The sequence below is a fragment of the Mustelus asterias genome, chromosome 7, assembly GCF_964213995.1.
Source record: "Mustelus asterias chromosome 7, sMusAst1.hap1.1, whole genome shotgun sequence".
NCBI classification, from domain to species: Eukaryota; Metazoa; Chordata; class Chondrichthyes; order Carcharhiniformes; family Triakidae; genus Mustelus; species Mustelus asterias.
Genome location: NC_135807.1, coordinates 71,440,932 through 71,458,709, shown reverse-complemented (window position 1 = coordinate 71,458,709; position 17,778 = coordinate 71,440,932). Strand labels below are relative to the sequence as shown.

General features: G+C 37.5%; 1 protein-coding gene across 31 annotated transcripts in view; it reads left to right on the top strand.

Annotated features, from left to right (window-relative positions):
- Positions 1-17,778, top strand: part of unm_hu7910 (un-named hu7910) — a 217,059-nt gene that overhangs the window by 58,007 nt on the left and 141,274 nt on the right. For 21 of the 31 annotated variants that reach the window (XM_078216221.1, XM_078216218.1, XM_078216226.1 and 18 more), the window contains one exon: positions 216-284. In XM_078216221.1, the coding sequence (XP_078072347.1) occupies positions 216-284 (69 nt within the window). Of the gene's footprint in view, positions 1-215; positions 285-4,574; positions 4,941-14,262; positions 14,308-17,778 lie in introns of those variants that run through there. The other 10 variants (XM_078216249.1, XM_078216248.1, XM_078216246.1 and 7 more) reach the window with 3 other exon arrangements.

Here is a 17,778-nt window from a genome sequence, read left to right as displayed (position 1 = left end):
CTCTCCCCACAGATGCTGTCAGACCTGCTGAGATTTTCCAGTATTTTCTGTTTGTACTGAGTGGAGTTTGTTTGAGGAATATGTTGTAATTGCTCTTTGACACTTTTCAATATGTGAGCCTCCAAAGATTCAACTGTTAATTTTTTTTCATGCTGCGCATTCCTTGAAGTGAAATGTAATAAGGAGTAATGGTTTTCCTTTCACTCCCAAAATAGGAAAGCTTGGAGCCTATGATGCCGATGGAGATGGTGATTTTGATGTGGAAGATGCCAAAATTTTGCTAGGCAAGCATATTACCTGATTTTTAAAATTTTGCATGGAGTTTTAACGGTGCATCTTTACTTAGCTGTTGCATGACTGACTGACTGGTTGGTGTTACATTCAAAAGCTAATGGGTGAAATTGTGTGATCCAAATTGAACAATTAGTAACTTTCGTTTTTTCCCTTAGTGCACAATAAAGACTGAGACTACAGGAAAAACAAAAACACTGAAACAATGCTTCTGAGTGATGTAGCAAAGAGTAAATGTAATGCATTGTCCACTAGGCAGAGGAATATATAAAAATATAAGTATAATTTTAAGACGAGTGGTAGGATTGGCAAAAATTCTCTCATTTAAAAAAAATGTAAAATCATACATACAGTTTTCATGGTACATTGGGGCTTGGGTTCATTACATATTGTGAAAACATTATTTTTTGGATGTCAGGATAAGTTGAGCATTTTCAGGAGCTATAGAGGGCATAAGAAGTGAGGGCTTTGTAAACTCGAGGCATTGAGTTTCTGCAAGGTTGCATTGGTTTTAGCATTGCAGCCTGGCTGTAATCGGCAAAATTAGTTTTGCTAAAAAAACATTGCAAATTTTAAATGCAAGTGATGTCGAGCATAAGTTGAGTCTCTGCAATTTTTTTAGGCTGCTTTTTTTTAAAAAGTGCCGGAAGGCAGCCCTATCCAAAATAATTGGTTGTGCTCCAAATCCTGAGTTTCTGCTGATTTGTGACTGCTTATGAAGACTCTTCAGATTGATCTTGTTTAATTTAGGTGCAGAGACACTAGTAGGCATGTTTCGAAAGCTTTTGCATAAAATATATTAATTTACTAAAACAAAGTGTAATGAAACTAGTAAGCGGTTCAGTAGTTTTTAATCATTTTAAGTGAATTGAATTACATAACTTTCAGGTGTAGGAAGATCCATTCATTCTTTATTTATTAACGCTTATTTTGTGTGATGAAATCCATTTTTACCTGAACTAATAAAATTGCATCAGGTTACCAATCAAGTATGTTGATTTTTGAATGCAAAATGAAAATAAATAATTACATTCCATTATGCTGTATTGCTTCATGGAAGACTCGCATTTGTGTTGTTGCAAATTTGAATCATTAATTTCACTTCAAAAGGCACAATTTATGTCCATTCCTGATTGAGTCCAAAACAGAAACTCTATATCATTATCTTTTGTTGATTAGTGTCACAGAGTTACTGGTTTCTTCTGACTTCCGTCAGGGTGATCTAAGTTGTGTGAAATGTTCCTGAGTTGTGTGGGCTTCTATAAATGAGTTCCAGACTATTTGGTATTTCTTGAGTTCCTTCATTACCATTTCCTGACTGGTGTCAGTCCCACATTTCATTAGAAGGGCTATGTTTCCCCTCATTGGTAGGATACAACCAGAAAGGCTTGAGCCAATCCAACTATCTGTTTGCCATTTCCTTGTCTCCAAATCATTGGGCTTCGATCCCTGCTAAGAAGATTCAAGTAACAATATGAATTCATCATTCGAGGGCAGCCGTGGACATGGCGGCTTCCCATCTGAGTTACCCATCCTTATGGTGACTTAGTGGTTGTTACTAGGCTAGTAATTCAGAGTACCTAAGCTCAAATTACAGTTTAAGAATTGTATTTCAGTTTAAAAAGAAAATCTAGAAATGTAAAGCTGGTATCAGGTTCTGAGCCACTTAAAAAAAAAATGACTGTGATCAGCGTTAGCTGGCTCATTTAATATCTTTTGATTATTGGATCTGCTGTCCTTATCAAGCCTGGTCTATATAGGACTCCAATTGCGCATTAACTTGCGCCTCTGAAGTGGCTCAACAAACCAGTTTTTGTGTCACCATTTTTGGACATCAAGGGATGGACAATAACTACTGTCTATCCAGTGATGCCCGTGTCCTGAGAATGATTTTTAAAACTGTCATAAATTGATACCTCTTCGCTGAAACTCTTCCAAGTTAAATATAATCTGCAGCACAGATACAGGCCGTTTAGTCAAACAGGTCTATTCTGGTATTTATACTTCGCACCTACACCTCCTCTTCATCTAACTCTACAGTCCAGCATAGCCCTGTCAATATTGGCTTTAAAAAGAACTTTTCATAAAATAAGTGTAGATTCCTCTTTAATACGCCTCGCACGTGACTATATCCTTGATAATTGCAACCATTTTTATTCGGATGCGACAGGAATTATCTTGGTTGACAGTGTTTGGTTTTAACTTGCTAATGTTGAGAGCCTCCTGCTCCCATTAAGACAGTTGGGTGAAAATAACAGTTAATTATTGAGGAACTCTGTCTTGTTGTGAATCACTTGCGAAGGCAATTAAACATCAAAAATGTTGCATCTCGTACTGAAATATCCAGTTCCTTAAGGTGCCCAATCAGTAATGGAGTTATATTGGGATGCAGAATTCCAGTTATGTGGATAGACTAGATTTGATATTTCTAATAAGCTAGTTTAAGATTATTCTGGTTTTGCCCATTTGTGTAGCTTGTAAGCTAGTATTGTGGAATACCTAACTGTTGACACCCTTCACTTTGAAATTTTACTTTTTTTTAATAAATTGCTCCATACACATTTAGAAATTTATGACATTACTATTGCAAGACCATATCAAGAAACAGTTCTGTAGTATCAGATGAATATCATGTTGCAGAAGGTGTCTCTTTTATGTTAGCAAAGACCACAGAACTGAAACAGCAGAAATTCCACATGCAGGGTTTACTTTGGTGGTGCTGCTTCATTGGAATATATACAGGCTGAAGAGTGCAGGACCAATCCACAGACTTGTATGAATCATGACTGATGTTGGCTCTGGTTCATGTTGTAAATTTATGTTATGGTTTTGGCACTGTTGCATTTAGAGGAGCCTGTGGAAAATCTGCCTTTCGTGTAACCTCTGGAAGCAGCATTTGCTACATTCCAACTGCAAGCACTGACAGTTTAATGCTTTTGTTGGCACTGCATCAAACACATTACTCCTTATCAATTCAAAATAAATCTTAATAAAGAAGTGCTATTGAAGAGACTTGTTTTCATTGCTAAACAGAACTAAAACTGCAAAAAACTATTATGTTACATTATTGAAGTGCAACACTTCAAGTTTGTAGTATTTTTGTGAATAGTTTTATGGACAGCATAATGAAGCTATAAAGTCCCTTAACTCTGATACAGTTTTAAAGCTCAAAATTGAGGCTCGAGAATTATTACTCATGATTTTTAAATAATTTTCTAGGTGTGGTAAATATAGTTGCATTTCATTGATCTGCATAAAAATCCTGTAGTATTTAGTCACTGCAAGTAAGAAATGTGAGCTGGGATTACAGAAACAGTGTTATATAGGGTTTGAAAACTAGTTTTGCGTTCTGCAAGGAAAAAAAGGCAAGTTTCTAAAGCTCAGAAAGAGTGCAAAAATTGCTTAGCTACTTCTCACAACTTGATGCTTCACAACTGTATCATACCAATATTCTATTAGGATGACGTGTAATAATTTTTGCTTAGAGTAACTTACCTATTTTGAGTAATTATTTGTATTTTCTTTCTTCGCTATTTTCTGTGTCTGCTCTTGTGTGTTCCTTCCAGAACTGGGATGAAAAGTCCTGTTTCAGATATAATCTAAGTTGTATTTGAGTTGGTTACTATGCACAGGCTCAAATTAAATTTTTATTGGTTTGAAATAGCGCTGCATTGTTTTAAAATGTATGTTCACTGAATGCATTAAATCTGGTAGTAATTTTTAAAATCTGTGACATAAATAAGCCCTTGTTACTTGTATTTCAAATATTTGAGAATGTTGTGAATTGAAAGGTGTATGTTGTACCCAACTGGATTCTATTGCTCTAGTGTACAAGTGGCAAAAAAATAGGGCTGTCAGATCCAAGTGAGTACACTTCCTGATTTGTATATCTGTTGCCTCAGAATTCGAATTCTGGTCCTCCTGTTGTTGATGAATTTTCTGCTGTCATAGTTGCATCCTGGGGGAAAAAAAATTCAATTGAAATACTTGTTTAATGGAATCTTTGCCTTTACTCATGATTGAATAAGCAAAAGCATATTTTGTTTGTGCTGGGTTTGGGTGGTGAGGGTGGAAAAAGAGAAGAGTAGAAGAAGGAAGAACCAGAATTCTTTGTGACAAGTAATGACATGTTTTATGCTGTAATGCTTGGATATTCACATCCCTATTTTCTCGTAAATAAGATCAGATGTGGGATGTAGAACCCTGCAGTTCTATATTCTTCCATTTCTGTCTGACCACTTCTCTCTCTCTTTTCTCTCCTTTTCCTTTTTATTCTTATGTAGGCCTCACTAAAGGTGATGGTAGTAATGAACAAATTGATACACTCGAGGAAGTCCTAGATATTATAACAGAGGAATCCTCAGATTGGGTTTATGGTTTCCTCTCATTTCTGTATGATGTAATGACGCCTTTTGAAATACTAGAAGAAGAAGAAAATGAAGCATCAGAGGATGTTGCTGGTACGTCAGAGAATGCAGGGGTTCAGGGAAAAGAAAATTGTGTAATACTGGATTTACAGAACCAATAGCATTCATTCTAAGTCCTACATGAAGTTGAGGGGAAAAACATCAAAAATAAAGATTTATTTGCAGAGCAGTACAGAAAACATGGAGGTGTTGAGGTTAAATGTTACATAATTTCAGCAAATGAATTTTAAGATGCACCAGTAAAATGCTTGTCAAAGCACTGTCGTACTATAAATAGCAGTAATGATCAGTAACAAAATATGTGAAAGCCCTTAGTTAACTAACCAATATGGACTGTTGATTGTTTATATAAAACTTTGATGTATATATGATGGAATGTTATAATAAATTATCTGGTTTTACAACCAACCAAATTCTTTCTGTGGCTGTTTGCCATAGGAAGTGGGTAAATGCTTACACGTGAGTGTAATTTAATACTTTTATGTCTGCTTTAATGCAGCCAAATTCATGGGTTTGCGTCTTTTTTGTGTGTACTTTGCACTAATGGAGAGCTGTTGGTGTTTGCCATCGAGTTGGCACATTAATGATAATGTACTAACAAACAGAATTGACCACAGCTTCAATACTTTATTTTGCACAGTAGGCAACTTTGCATGTTTACATCATGTAAATAAGACTTCTTTGTTGATCTAATTACTGTTTCAATATATAAGAAATAGTTTGTTTTGTACTGTATACTAATGTATGAATAGTTCTTGTATCAAAATTTACTGGTTGTAATGTTAACATAGCATGAGACGTGTGCAATCATTGTAGTGTGAGTACAATCATACTAAATTAGCATGTCTGAAATAATGTTTTTGACGTAATTGGTTCCATAAAATGATGCTTAAATAAACAAACTGTAAAGATTTGATTTTGCTTGCTGTTATTTAGTAATTGTTTCAGTTGCATTAAACTGCGCAATGCTTCATTGTGTGTTCTTGTGGAAGGATCTGGAACTCTCAACTTCAATCCTTTTCATTTTTGGAATGGGACTTGCTTCCAGCAGCGGTGGAATTAGTGTTCTGCTTTGATTGGGGAGGATACATGGTTAATTGGCACATGTATAGTTAGAGGAATTTGAAATTAATTCATTCCATGCAGAACACAAACACAAATAACTTGACTATTTCTTTAGTAGCAAAAATGATTTTCATATTTACTTTTTTTCAGTGCATCTTTTATACTCCAGTAAATGTACTGTGTTTTTATTTAATCATGCCAAATGATTTACTTAGCATTGCAATGTGAAGTTCTGGCACTTGCTTCAGGATCAGTGAAAAAATGTGTGACTATATTTGTTCTCATAAGCGTAACATGAATCTAATCTTGGAAGGATAGAGAAATGTGCATTCTAAATCTTGAATGTTCTCTGCAGTGGAACCAAAATAACCAGTTTTCATTCACGTGAATAGGATGTTGCCTGTGGATGGACAGGGCATGCTCAATATGTTGCATGTACAAACTTGTATATGGTTTGACAGTGAGGTTCTTTTTGTTCCTTAATCTTTACTTGTGATCTACAGTATTTATTAACTGATCATATCTTGATTAAAAGATTATTAATTGTTTACATTTGGTTACTGGGATCTTGAACGAAAGGTTCAGTTGAATTTTGTATTTGGAATCATTGCAACATGAATGCCATCTTTCTCTGAAGTGTTTACAGCATCATGCTTGTGTTAAGTCAAATCAAAGGAAAATCTTCTGATCTTTAAGGAACTGATTGAATGTTTCACAGAAACTTTTATGAATGATTAGATTTGAAAAAATCTTTCAAACTAAAGCTTTTTTAAACGGAAGTATTTTGAAATATTGTCCAAAATGAACCCTTAACATGCTGTACCAGAGTGGTGAGAAACGGATTCACATTCATGATTCTCCATGTGATGAGTCCCTGGTCTTATCTGAGGCATTACATATGTGTCACCTGGGTGACTTGGGTGAAGATAACTTAGGCCTGAAGGTGGGCTAAAATATATATTAATGATGACAAAGCACGCAATGACACATTCGTGAAAGGGTGTTTATTTATACTCCGAATCCTAGTACTAAAATAAAGATTACAATATACCAAAGGAGACTTTTTGACGGACCAAAATAACAAACAATTAATCAAACACAAAACAAGCACTTCACCAGTATGGTTTTACAGGTAGGAGCTAATATCTCAGTTCCAACTGTCAAAAACCGAATCCCCTTTTACATGTGGGAAGAGACTAAACACACAAAAAATGCAGTAAATGCTTCCAATAACATACACGATTATAATCACATACAATCACAAAACAATCTAGATTTTAGATGCATATAAAACACAGAATAAACTTAAGTACAATGGTACCATAAGTTAATAAAATACTTTTTTAAAAAAAATACCCACGACCATAGAATCTCCAACTGGGGAGATTTGAGTATGTGCAACCTTTGGACAGGCACTATAGTGAACAAGAAAAACAAGCTAACTAAAATAAACAATATTAGTAAACAAGAATTGAGGTTGTTAATAGCATGCCTGAAGGCCGGTGACGGAACTCTCCATCACGATATGGGAAGTATGTATGGGCTGCTGCTTCCAAAGAGGAGCAAAATATGGGAGTCATGTCAACTGCTCTTTCACATTATCAAAAAAATCCAACTTCAGATTTGTAGTTTGTGAGCACTGGGGAAACCTCAGCTGGAGATGCTATAAGGAAAAAAATGAATCATTCTTATAAAGTATCTTTACATGTCTATGTTCCAAAGCAATTCATGTATCATTACTTTAAAATATGTTCCTATGCATGTGAACATCGAAGCTTTGTTTCATGAGGTTCTATAAACACTAATGAGATGGTGGTTGTTTAGGGAAGAATGTTGGATAGGACACCAGAAAAATGTGCATTTTTTCCAATAGTTCCATGGGATCTTTGACTTTCATCTTAATAGCACAGTTGGCTTAAGTGTAACATCACATTGAAGGCAAGGGAATGCTCCCTACAATGAAATGTTAATCAAATTTGTGTATGGTATACAGTCTGCACCCTTACTAAAAACATAACACTTTGCAGTGTGAAGTGCTTTGTTTTTGTTATTGCAACAAAGTTGGATTTGTTTTGTTTAGTTTGAATATATGTGTGTCTATATCCTTTCACCTACAGTAGTAGCACTGCAGAGGCAATGGGCTGAAGTCCTGTGCTTATTTCCTCATTAAAATGCTCTTATCTGCTAATACAAAATATGCAGAATGAAATTGGTTACTTGGCTTTATCCAGCTCTTTGAGAATTTGCTATCTGGAGAATATTTTGCAGTTATGCATTCTACCACTCTAACTGGTACGGCACAATAGATTTCTACTATAACAATATTGACTACAAAAGCAAAATTCTGCGGATTTTTGAAATCTGAAATAAAAACAGAAAATCCTGCAAGTACTCATTAGCTTTGGAAGCATCTGTGGAGAGAGAAACAAACTGCCCAAAATGTATTTCCAGCATTTTGTTTTTGTTCAGTGTGGTAGAGATCTTCTAGATGACAAATTACCCTGGAAAGGCAAGGGGTCTCAAAAATTTGAACAACAGGCGAAGCTAGCTGTTGCACGCTTTTGCTATGCATTAGCAATACAAGTGGTATTCTCCACCAACAGGCTGCAGCTGTCAAGCCAAAAAGATGTTCTGCCAATCACACGAGTAATGTGCAGTACGAATTTCAGTGCCAGTGTGATGCCATGTATGTGGGTCATTCATCCCAGCACCTGGCTGATCGTATCAAACAGCACATTCCTTTGGCTGTTTGTGACAGGCAAACTACTGACTTGTACCCACTCAGCCATCTCAAAAGTTGTTTCCTATCTTCACCATCCAGCTTAAAAACTGGACCAATGCCACTGTAGCTCCACACTACTATAAATCTTTATCATCTTCAAAAGAGGTCATCCATCTAATGAGAGTAGCATTTCAGGGTCTTGTTCTAAACAAACCCATTTCTGGAACAGGGCAGTAACTGGTTGGATTCCTTTGCTAAATCTTACCTGAATCTTACAACTAAACAACAACTTGGAGGGCAGCTGTTCCCTTGTCTGTTCCCCACAGCAATACCTTGAACAATCTGACTGGACCTGCTTGGTTTGAATTTGAACAAAAACTTGGAAGTTAGTTGCTCTTTGCTGTATCTTCCATGGCAACACCTCTACTTATCAGAGTCCACTTGCCAACCAATCAGCACTCTTTTTCTCATGTGTTGTTCCTATTTTGTTTGTTTATCTTGCAAACTATCCAAATGAGTGTAGGACTAAAGCTTCAAATTACAACCAAATAACTATTAATCTATTGTTCATTCTGCAAAGGCTGGAGATGCTCTTGATGCTGCCATGACCAGACGGAAGATTAATGCAGGATGAGGGAGATTTAGGGTTGTTGGAATGGGAGATGGATTCCATAATCATGAGCAGCATGTCTTGATTGCTGATACTTTACATTCTTGAGTGTCTTGGAGGGAGGGGGAGAGATGCACATTCTCCACTCGATAACATGGGCCCTTGTTTTTAAACTGACTTACCTTTCCACTTGAGCTTTTATTCTTGGGAATGTAATCGAGCAAAAACCCAAGTCACCCATCCCTTTCTGTCACAGGGCCTGGGGCAGGTGAAATGAATCTACTCCCTGTGGTTTAGTACGAGACATGTGACCCTGGATTGCAGGCTTTGGAGGAATGATTAATGGCAGTGGACATTTTTGGCATTGTTGCTTATCCAAGGCTACATAATGGCATCTCCTCCACAGTAGCCCCTTAACAATGTTTGTGGAGTTGTCTTTTAACGGGGGAATGTGTGCACAGCCGAAGATTCAGGGAAAGCCTTAGCAAAGAAATCCAACCAGTTACTGCCCTGTTCCAGAAATGGGTTTGTTTAGAACAGGACCCTGAAATGCTACTCTCATTAGATGGATGACCTCTTTTGAAGATGATAAAGATTTATAGTAGTGTGGAGCTACAGTGGCATTGGTCCAGTTTTTAAGCTGGATGGTGAAGATAGGAAACAACTTTAAATTAAATTCACCATTTTGTTTGGGTCTAATGTTTGTTTGCTGCCTAGTTTGCAGCACAGTGTTAAGGTAAGGGTAAATAGTTGGAGGGAGAAACATTTACAGGGCCATGGGAAAAGGCAAATGGCATGTTGGCCTTCATTGCGAGAGGTTTCAAGTACAGGAGCAGGGATGTGTTGTTGCAATTATACAGGGCCTTGGTGAAGCCACACCTAGAATATTGTGTGCAGTTTTGGTCTCCTTTTCTGAGGAAGGATGTCCTTGCTCTCGCAGGAGTGCGGTGAAGGTTAACCAGGCTGATTCCGGGGATGGGGGGACTGATGTATGAGGAGACATTGACTAGATTAGGATTGTTTTTGCTAGAGTTCAAACGAATGAGGAGTGATCGCATAGAGACTTATAAAATTCTAACAGGACTAGATAGGTTAGATGCAGGGAGGATATTCCTGAAGGTGGGGGAGTCCAGAACCAGGGGGTCACAGTCTGAGGATTCAGGATAGACCATTTAGGACGGAGGTGAGGAGATATTTCTTCACCCAAAGAGTGGTGAGCCTGTGGAATTCATAACCACAGGAAATAGTTGATGCCAAAACATTGAATGCCTTTGAGAGGTGGCTGGATATAGCACTTGGGGCAAATGGGATCAAAGGGAAAAAGAACGATTAGGCTATTGAGTTGGATGATCAGCCATAATCGTAATGAATGGCGGAGCAGGCTCGAAGGGCCAAATGGCCGCCTCCTGCTCCTATCTTCTATGTTTCTGTGTTAATATGCAGGAATGGGGACTAGTTTGATCCCCTGTCTTAGAGCCGGAATAGGCACAAAACCCTGAAAATCAATGTAGCCCTCGAATCTCCAGAAGAACACTCAAAAAATATTTTGCCTCTGTTTTGTGTAACAAGTTGAGTTACAAAAAGGGAGAATGGACAATTTTAAGAGATTTCACATTGTAGTCGTGAATTAACTTTCTATAATTAGTTTTGCACAGCATGTTATAAATGTTTACACAAATGTAACTTTCTTGGGGTTCATATTGTGAGGTCTACATTAATTTCAGTTTTTTTTGAAGATTTTGGTGTATGATCTGATGTAAATTGAATCGACAAATCTGCAAAAAAATAGTTCTGTACATCATTTATATTGCAGTCGAACAAACCACCAAAGAGGAAAATAACACTTGAACAAAAATGTGTTGCAATTGTTTTTGTGCTCTATCTCAGCATGTTTTGTAAATGTTTTAATGGGTGTCATAATTCTGTTTTCAAAAAAGCTTAATGCCAAAGGATGATTTGAGAGAAGTTTACAGTTTTTCAGCACTGCACATGTGCTACAGTGGGGAGAACTGGATTTCAATTGTATCTACTCGTAGAATGTATCCGATTTCAAAAAAGCATATTCTTGAATTCATGAATTCATCCTTATTTGCTTTTGATGGTTCCCTGTACAAGACAGTATTTTAGTTGGCTTTGAAATTCCTGACTCAAAATTCAAAACCAGTGCTTAATGTATAGTTCTAGCAGTCTTGTCTGCCTATTGGATTTGAAACTTGCATCAGGTTCACTGGACTGTGGTGTGTTTTGTTTTGGATTTGCAAGAATGTTGCAATTTGCATGTGTATAATAACAGAAATCATAATAGTGGCAAAACCTTCCAGTATGTTAGTGCTGGCAGGTTATACCTGGCAGATTAAATGTCTTAAAATGGAGCTCATTTCAGTCAGTTCATTGATGTTTATATGCCAGGGTTTGCCAAATGTTTCCAGCCATGGAACCCTTTTGACCTCTCGGGTACCGAAGGAACAAATCCTTGAGAAACATTCTTATTATGTAGAAGAGCCAAACCAGAGAACATTGTTTTTGCACAATAGGTGCAAACATTAAAAAACTTAATTCGTAGAAGTCTTTTATTTTTCGTATGTATACTTTTACTATAATTAAAAGGTTATACCTCCTTGTCATTTTTAATGGGGAGAGTGCTCCTGGAATGCTGGATTCTCATATTGGATGCACACGCCCCCCCCCCCCCCCCTCTCTCACATGTCCACTCTTATCTCTCTCATATGCACGCTCATTCTCATCTCTCTGTACATTCTCATTCACCTCCAGGCCCCAGTCTCACCATCTTTCCTTCTCCTGTGCTTAACTTTTGTATTGTTTCAAGCCAGCCTCTGGACAAGCTGGAAACATAGTGAAGCTCAGCCTGGCCTGCTTCAGAACCCAACCCAGTTTGGGAACCCCTGTTCAGAGCTGATCAAATGCAGACTGTGTCAGAAAGTTTGCTAATTTAACTGTTCTCAACATCTAACTTCGCACTGGTTATGTCTGTTTAATTATCATCTTTCGAATTAGGGCGGCACGGTAGCACAGTGGTGAGCACTGCTGCTTCACAGCTCCAGGGTCCCGGGTTCGATTCCCGGCTCGGGTCACTGTCTGTGTGGAGTTTGCACATTCTCCTCGTGTCTGCGTGGGTTTCCTCCGGGTGCTCCGGTTTCCTCCCACAGTCCAAAGATGTGCGGGTTAGGTTGATTGGCCAGGTTAAAAATTGCCCCTTCGAGTCCTGGGATGCGTAGGTTAGAGGGATTAGTGGGTAAATATGTGGGGGTAGGGCCTGGGTGGGATTGTGGTCGGTGCAGACAAGATGGGCCGAATGGCCTCCTTCTGCACTGTAGGGTTTCTATGAATCTATCTATGAATGTAATTGCCATCAAAATACGTGGATTTTCTTTCCATGGTTCAGTGTACAAGATTCCTGTTAGGCTATAACTACAGAGCGTAAAACAGAGAGGTTCATAATGCAGTCTTTGCTGTGTACATTTTGCTATTCTGGCCTGGGGCAGTTTTCTAAGATGCAAATTAAATATATTCAAATAATTACTCGTATTTCTTGTGAAAGTTGAAGTGACAACTGTGTTACATAATGTTTCTTACATTGAAAACGCTAAGTGAAAATAGGAGTGATATTAAGGGGAAACATGGGCCCAGAATTTCTTATCTTAATAACAATGGGGATGTCAGCTTTGGATAAATCTGACAGCAGTGTTTGGAGTCCAATTGAGCAGGTAAAGGCAGAAATTTGCAAGTTGCTGTCAGTGATACCTCACTCTTCTGCATGCTGCATGGTTTGCAGTCATTGCTGATGGAATATGCACAGAAGTTATCCAATGCCGTGCATTTTCTTGCGCTAAAGTCAGATGGAAAAGTTAAAGCTTGTACAGTCAGGAGGAACTGAACTTTTAATAAGTAATATGTGTTGCTGAAAAACTGCTCTCTGGCTCTGAATATTTTTACAAGTGTGCAGTCTCTTTCAGGAAAAAAAAGAATGTTCCAGATTTTAAAAATGTAAATTTATTTTTCTATTTAATGCTGTTTCATTAATCCCATATGTATGTCCCAAACATTTTTCTTTCTTGTTTTCTACTTGTATACCTGAGTATTCTTCAATTTGGTTATCCTGCCCACAGACACCACAGATCCCGGCAGAGCACACTGAATTCAAACAGAGGCTGGATAATTGGAAGTCTCTGATGACATGCCCACTAAAAGCCTATCGGCAACTGTATGTCAGGTGAACGACTATTGTTTTACCTTTCGCACCAAAATCTGGGCCAAAATCATTGATTGGTATTCATTGACTAGAACAGGAAAATTGCACTAATGTGAAAATAAAATTATTTGGTGAAATGGGTGAATACAGTGTAAATATAGTGTAACAATAGCATATTTCAAACTCTAAGGCAAACTGTTGTCCTTTAGGTCATGTCAGAAGCCATGAGGGAGAGCTTGTTTAAAGTATTATGGAATCCATCCCTGATTGATTGGGATCAAAAAAATAATTTTGGTTTCCAGCGTGACAAAAATGTTTAGTGGTGAAGGATTATTGAACTCTCCAGGCCAGTTAATGTTCAATTTTAGCCTGACCATAGCTGCTATTGTCTATACTCGCGTTCTATTTTTTAAAATAGAAAATGGATTAGAAGTGATGGTTTGGCATCCAAGAAATGAGAAGTGCTCCTGACAAAGATTTACAGTCTTGTCTTTGAGGGACTAATATTGTTGACAATCAGTGGGTTGCATTTTTATCAGAAATAATTTCATCTCATGTTTGGTTATATTGAAGTGTTTTTTCATGTCAAGTGGTTAATTCTGTTTTCCATCCCAATTGCAACCAACGTGTTAAAAGCATTTGCAATATAATATGATCTGAAGGACATCGGACAAGTCTAATGCGAAGTTCAATCTCCTAACCAGATATCAATTATCTTCATGCGTCATGGAAGTTTCATTGACATGAAGCAAAAGCACAGTATCACATTTTATCTTTTCCTTCGAGGGCATGTGGGTCCCTCAATTTGTAAGCTTTACAATTTATATAATTGTTCATTGATGGAGATGTTCAGGGCTGTGTATTAAAGAAAGTTGAAACTGACTTGTTAGTTTTTAAAATAATTGACAATTAAGTGTATTTTTCCGTCTTGTGATAGAACCAGGAGGAAAATTGAAAGCAAAGGAAAAGGCTAAAGAGAAAGGTACTTACTAAAATCCAGTACCTGCAAAGCTGGTTGGCTGATTTGGATTTGTTGAAAGCATGCACTGCATGAATGTGACCATTTAATGATGAATTGCATCCCACCAGTTGCATATTTTTCCAATTTTGCTGTGCAGTGGTGTGCAAAGACCTTCTACAGACCTTTCTTCCACTTTTAAGTTTCATCTATACCGGAATAGTGACCAGTAGCCAAGTATAGAAACTTAAGAGGCTAATTTAAAAGAAGTTAGGAAATAGTTTACCAAATTGATTTGGAGTGGATGGATGTTCAGCAGTGCTGCAGTTGAGTGCAAGTGGAATACCTTTTTCATGTATAATCAGTAAACTCAGCTTAAATCAGCATGGCCGTGAATGCATTAATAAATAAAAGTAAAGATGAACTGAATAATAATCCTGAGAAATCCTGTGGGGACACAAATGAAAGCATGCAGAAAATTATTAAAAAGGTGATCAAAGAGACATAACAGAGCATAACTGCACACCTGAAAATATAACACTGTAGACCTTTTCAACCATCTCAAGGAGGGCAGTCAAAGAGGAAATGAAAACCATAAGATTCAAACCAGCTTGAAATGGAATAAACACAATATGGTGAACACTCTGCATCTATCTAGGGTAGAAGATATATTATCCCAAATAATAGAGACTGGGGAAAAGATTAGAAACGCACCAATGTGGTGCCTGTTTTCAGAAAAATGAAAAATTGGCGACTAACAACTTATACATATTAGTCATACTTCACTTTTATTTAAGATGGTGCAGTTGATTTGCTCGGTGAAAACTTAAGTTATCGTACAGTCATAACCTAGTGAAAGCAGCCACTTGGATTCAGACTGGCAGGATTGTTCCTAACCAATCTCATCGCTTTTGTTTGAGAGTGATAGTGTAGATAAGCTGTACCATGTGTTGTGTCGAGGCCTCCAGAAGCAATTCCACAGGAGAAGCGATTGCGCTAAAAGCAGTGATGCATAGAGCTAAATCCTGTGTATGCATAATTTGACTTGAAATAAGAAATAATGAATACTAAGTAGAGGAGTTAAATCAGAATGGCTGTAGGGAATATTGGGCGTGCCCTGCAGATTGGTATTGGGAAGACTGCTTCTTCCAAGTTACGTTAATGATTTGAACTCCCATTCTCCCTCACATAAAGTGGAATCTGACGAGGCAGTTTAGAAATTACAGAATAGACAAACTTTAAAGGTGGGCAGGAAATAAGTGGATGAAATTTAATGTAGCCAAGTGTAAAGTGCTGCACTTAGGAAGGGAAAATAAGCAACACATGCACCCTGAATGATGTGCAATACCTGAAGATCAAGTTGAGACCCTGGAGTCTTAATAGACTTGATTGTCAACAGGTTGAGCCTATGTAAAGCACTAATCAGGAAGCCACTAAAACACTGAACTATATATCAAAACAAGTATGGTACAAGTCAGTAGAATTCACGCAGAGCACTCTGGCCAGAGTGTACCATGAGCATTGTTCACCTCCGATCACTGAATTGAGAAGCTTTTAAGAATTGAAGGTAATACATGGAACAGGCTGCTCTCAAAAGGTCTATTTTGAAAAAAGTGTAGCTTTTTAGGCTTTTCTAACTTGGAAACAAAAGTCATCTTGATGCTATTTTTACAGTTTATATAAATATTGCACTGTGTTTTCCAGAGTAGGACAAATGGCCAACAGGCTCAAATTAATAAAAGGAAAATTTAGAACAGATATCTAAATTCTTCATACAGGATGATCACTCAGTAATGTAGAAGAGGCAAAATCCTGGAATAATTTCAGAACTAATAGGAATTTGTAGTGAAATTGTAGCATTGTTTTGAAGTAAGAAACTAAAATGGACCAAATGGCCTTCCACACCTGTAATTACCTTGTGGATTCTTGCACTGACAGTTGCCTTCTTGATTTTATTGTCTGTAATGACTTTCTAATGACTTCTGGAGAACTTTTCATACTGTGATATTGTATAACATTAAAGTTTATTTATTAGTCACAAGTACATTAACACTGCAATGAAGTTACTGTGAAATTCCCCTATTGCCACACTCCAGTGCCTGTTTGGGTCAATGTACCTAACTAGCATGTTATGGTATAATTTTAAATTGCTCTAGCTTTTTACTAAAAGCAGTATAGATAAATAGACACAGTTTAAGCAAATGTTTAAACAGTAGCAAATTTTTCATATTCCAAAGGAATTCCATTTTTGACTAAAATAGTGGATATGATGAAATAAAAAGTGGAAATTCCATGAAGCAAGTCATGCATGGTCTGTTTTCAGAAATATTTGGCTTGCTCTTTGGCTTTTAAACAGATTAATGCATTTTGAGCATATCCTGATTCACTTAACTAAATGAATGATTCTAGATTCCACGGTATAATTATTCAAAGTACTCATTGCTTTATACAATGAAGAAAGATTTAATCTAGTTCACTTTCCCCTGTGATACTACATAGTATGGGTCAAGTATATTTCAGGACAAGTATGCTAGGGAGATAGAGGCAGGCTTCTGAGAAATGTTAGCTTAGTGTGTCGCCTCTTTTGCCTTCGCTGGTGCATTCTTGAACTGTTAATGCTGAGTGAGAATCAGGCTGTTAAGCCAAAGGGAGTGGCAGAATATATCTGCTCGAATATATTTCATTTATTTTAAATGAGTAATTATCATATTGTATTGACATGAAATGGAGAAGGTGTTTGACAAATTGCCTCAAAGGAGACTTAGTACAAAAATCAGTATTAAAAGATATACAAGCATGGATAAAAAGTTGTTTGCGTAGGAAACAGAGCTAGAATAAATGCTGTTGCTTGACAGGCGATGGATTGGAAAAGGTATACCACATTGGCCAGTGTTTGGTCCATTTTTTTGCAGAGGATGTGAAACACAAAATGGAAGCCTGCAAGAGGACTTGAGTAGATTTGCAGGATTGACAAGGTAGTTGATGGATGTAATTTAATAATGGTTAAGTGTAAAATAACAATGAATAGGAGCAACAATGAATGGGTGTACACCTTAATGGAAAGATGCTGACAGGTTTACATTCCCTCAAAAGCCACAAAACATCACCTGTGTAATTAACAATGGTCATTACATGCGGTAAGCTAATTGGTACGATGTATAAAAACAGAGAAAAGTTGAAATATAAATACACTAGCTATAAACGGGTATAAAGTTATAAGGGTGGTTTGGTGGCACAGTGGTTAGCATTGCTGCCTCAGCGCCAGGGATCCGAATTCCATTCCAGCCTTGGGTGACTGGAGTTTACACGTTCCTCTGCTGTCTGTGTGGGTTTCCTCCGGAGGCTCCAGGTTCCTCCCACAATCCAAAAATGTCTAGGTTAGGTGGATTAGCCATAGTAAATGCATGGGGTTATGGGGATAGGATGGGTGCTGGGCCTGGGTAAGATGCTCTGTTGGACAGTCTGTGCAGACTGGGGCTGAATGGCTTCCCTCTG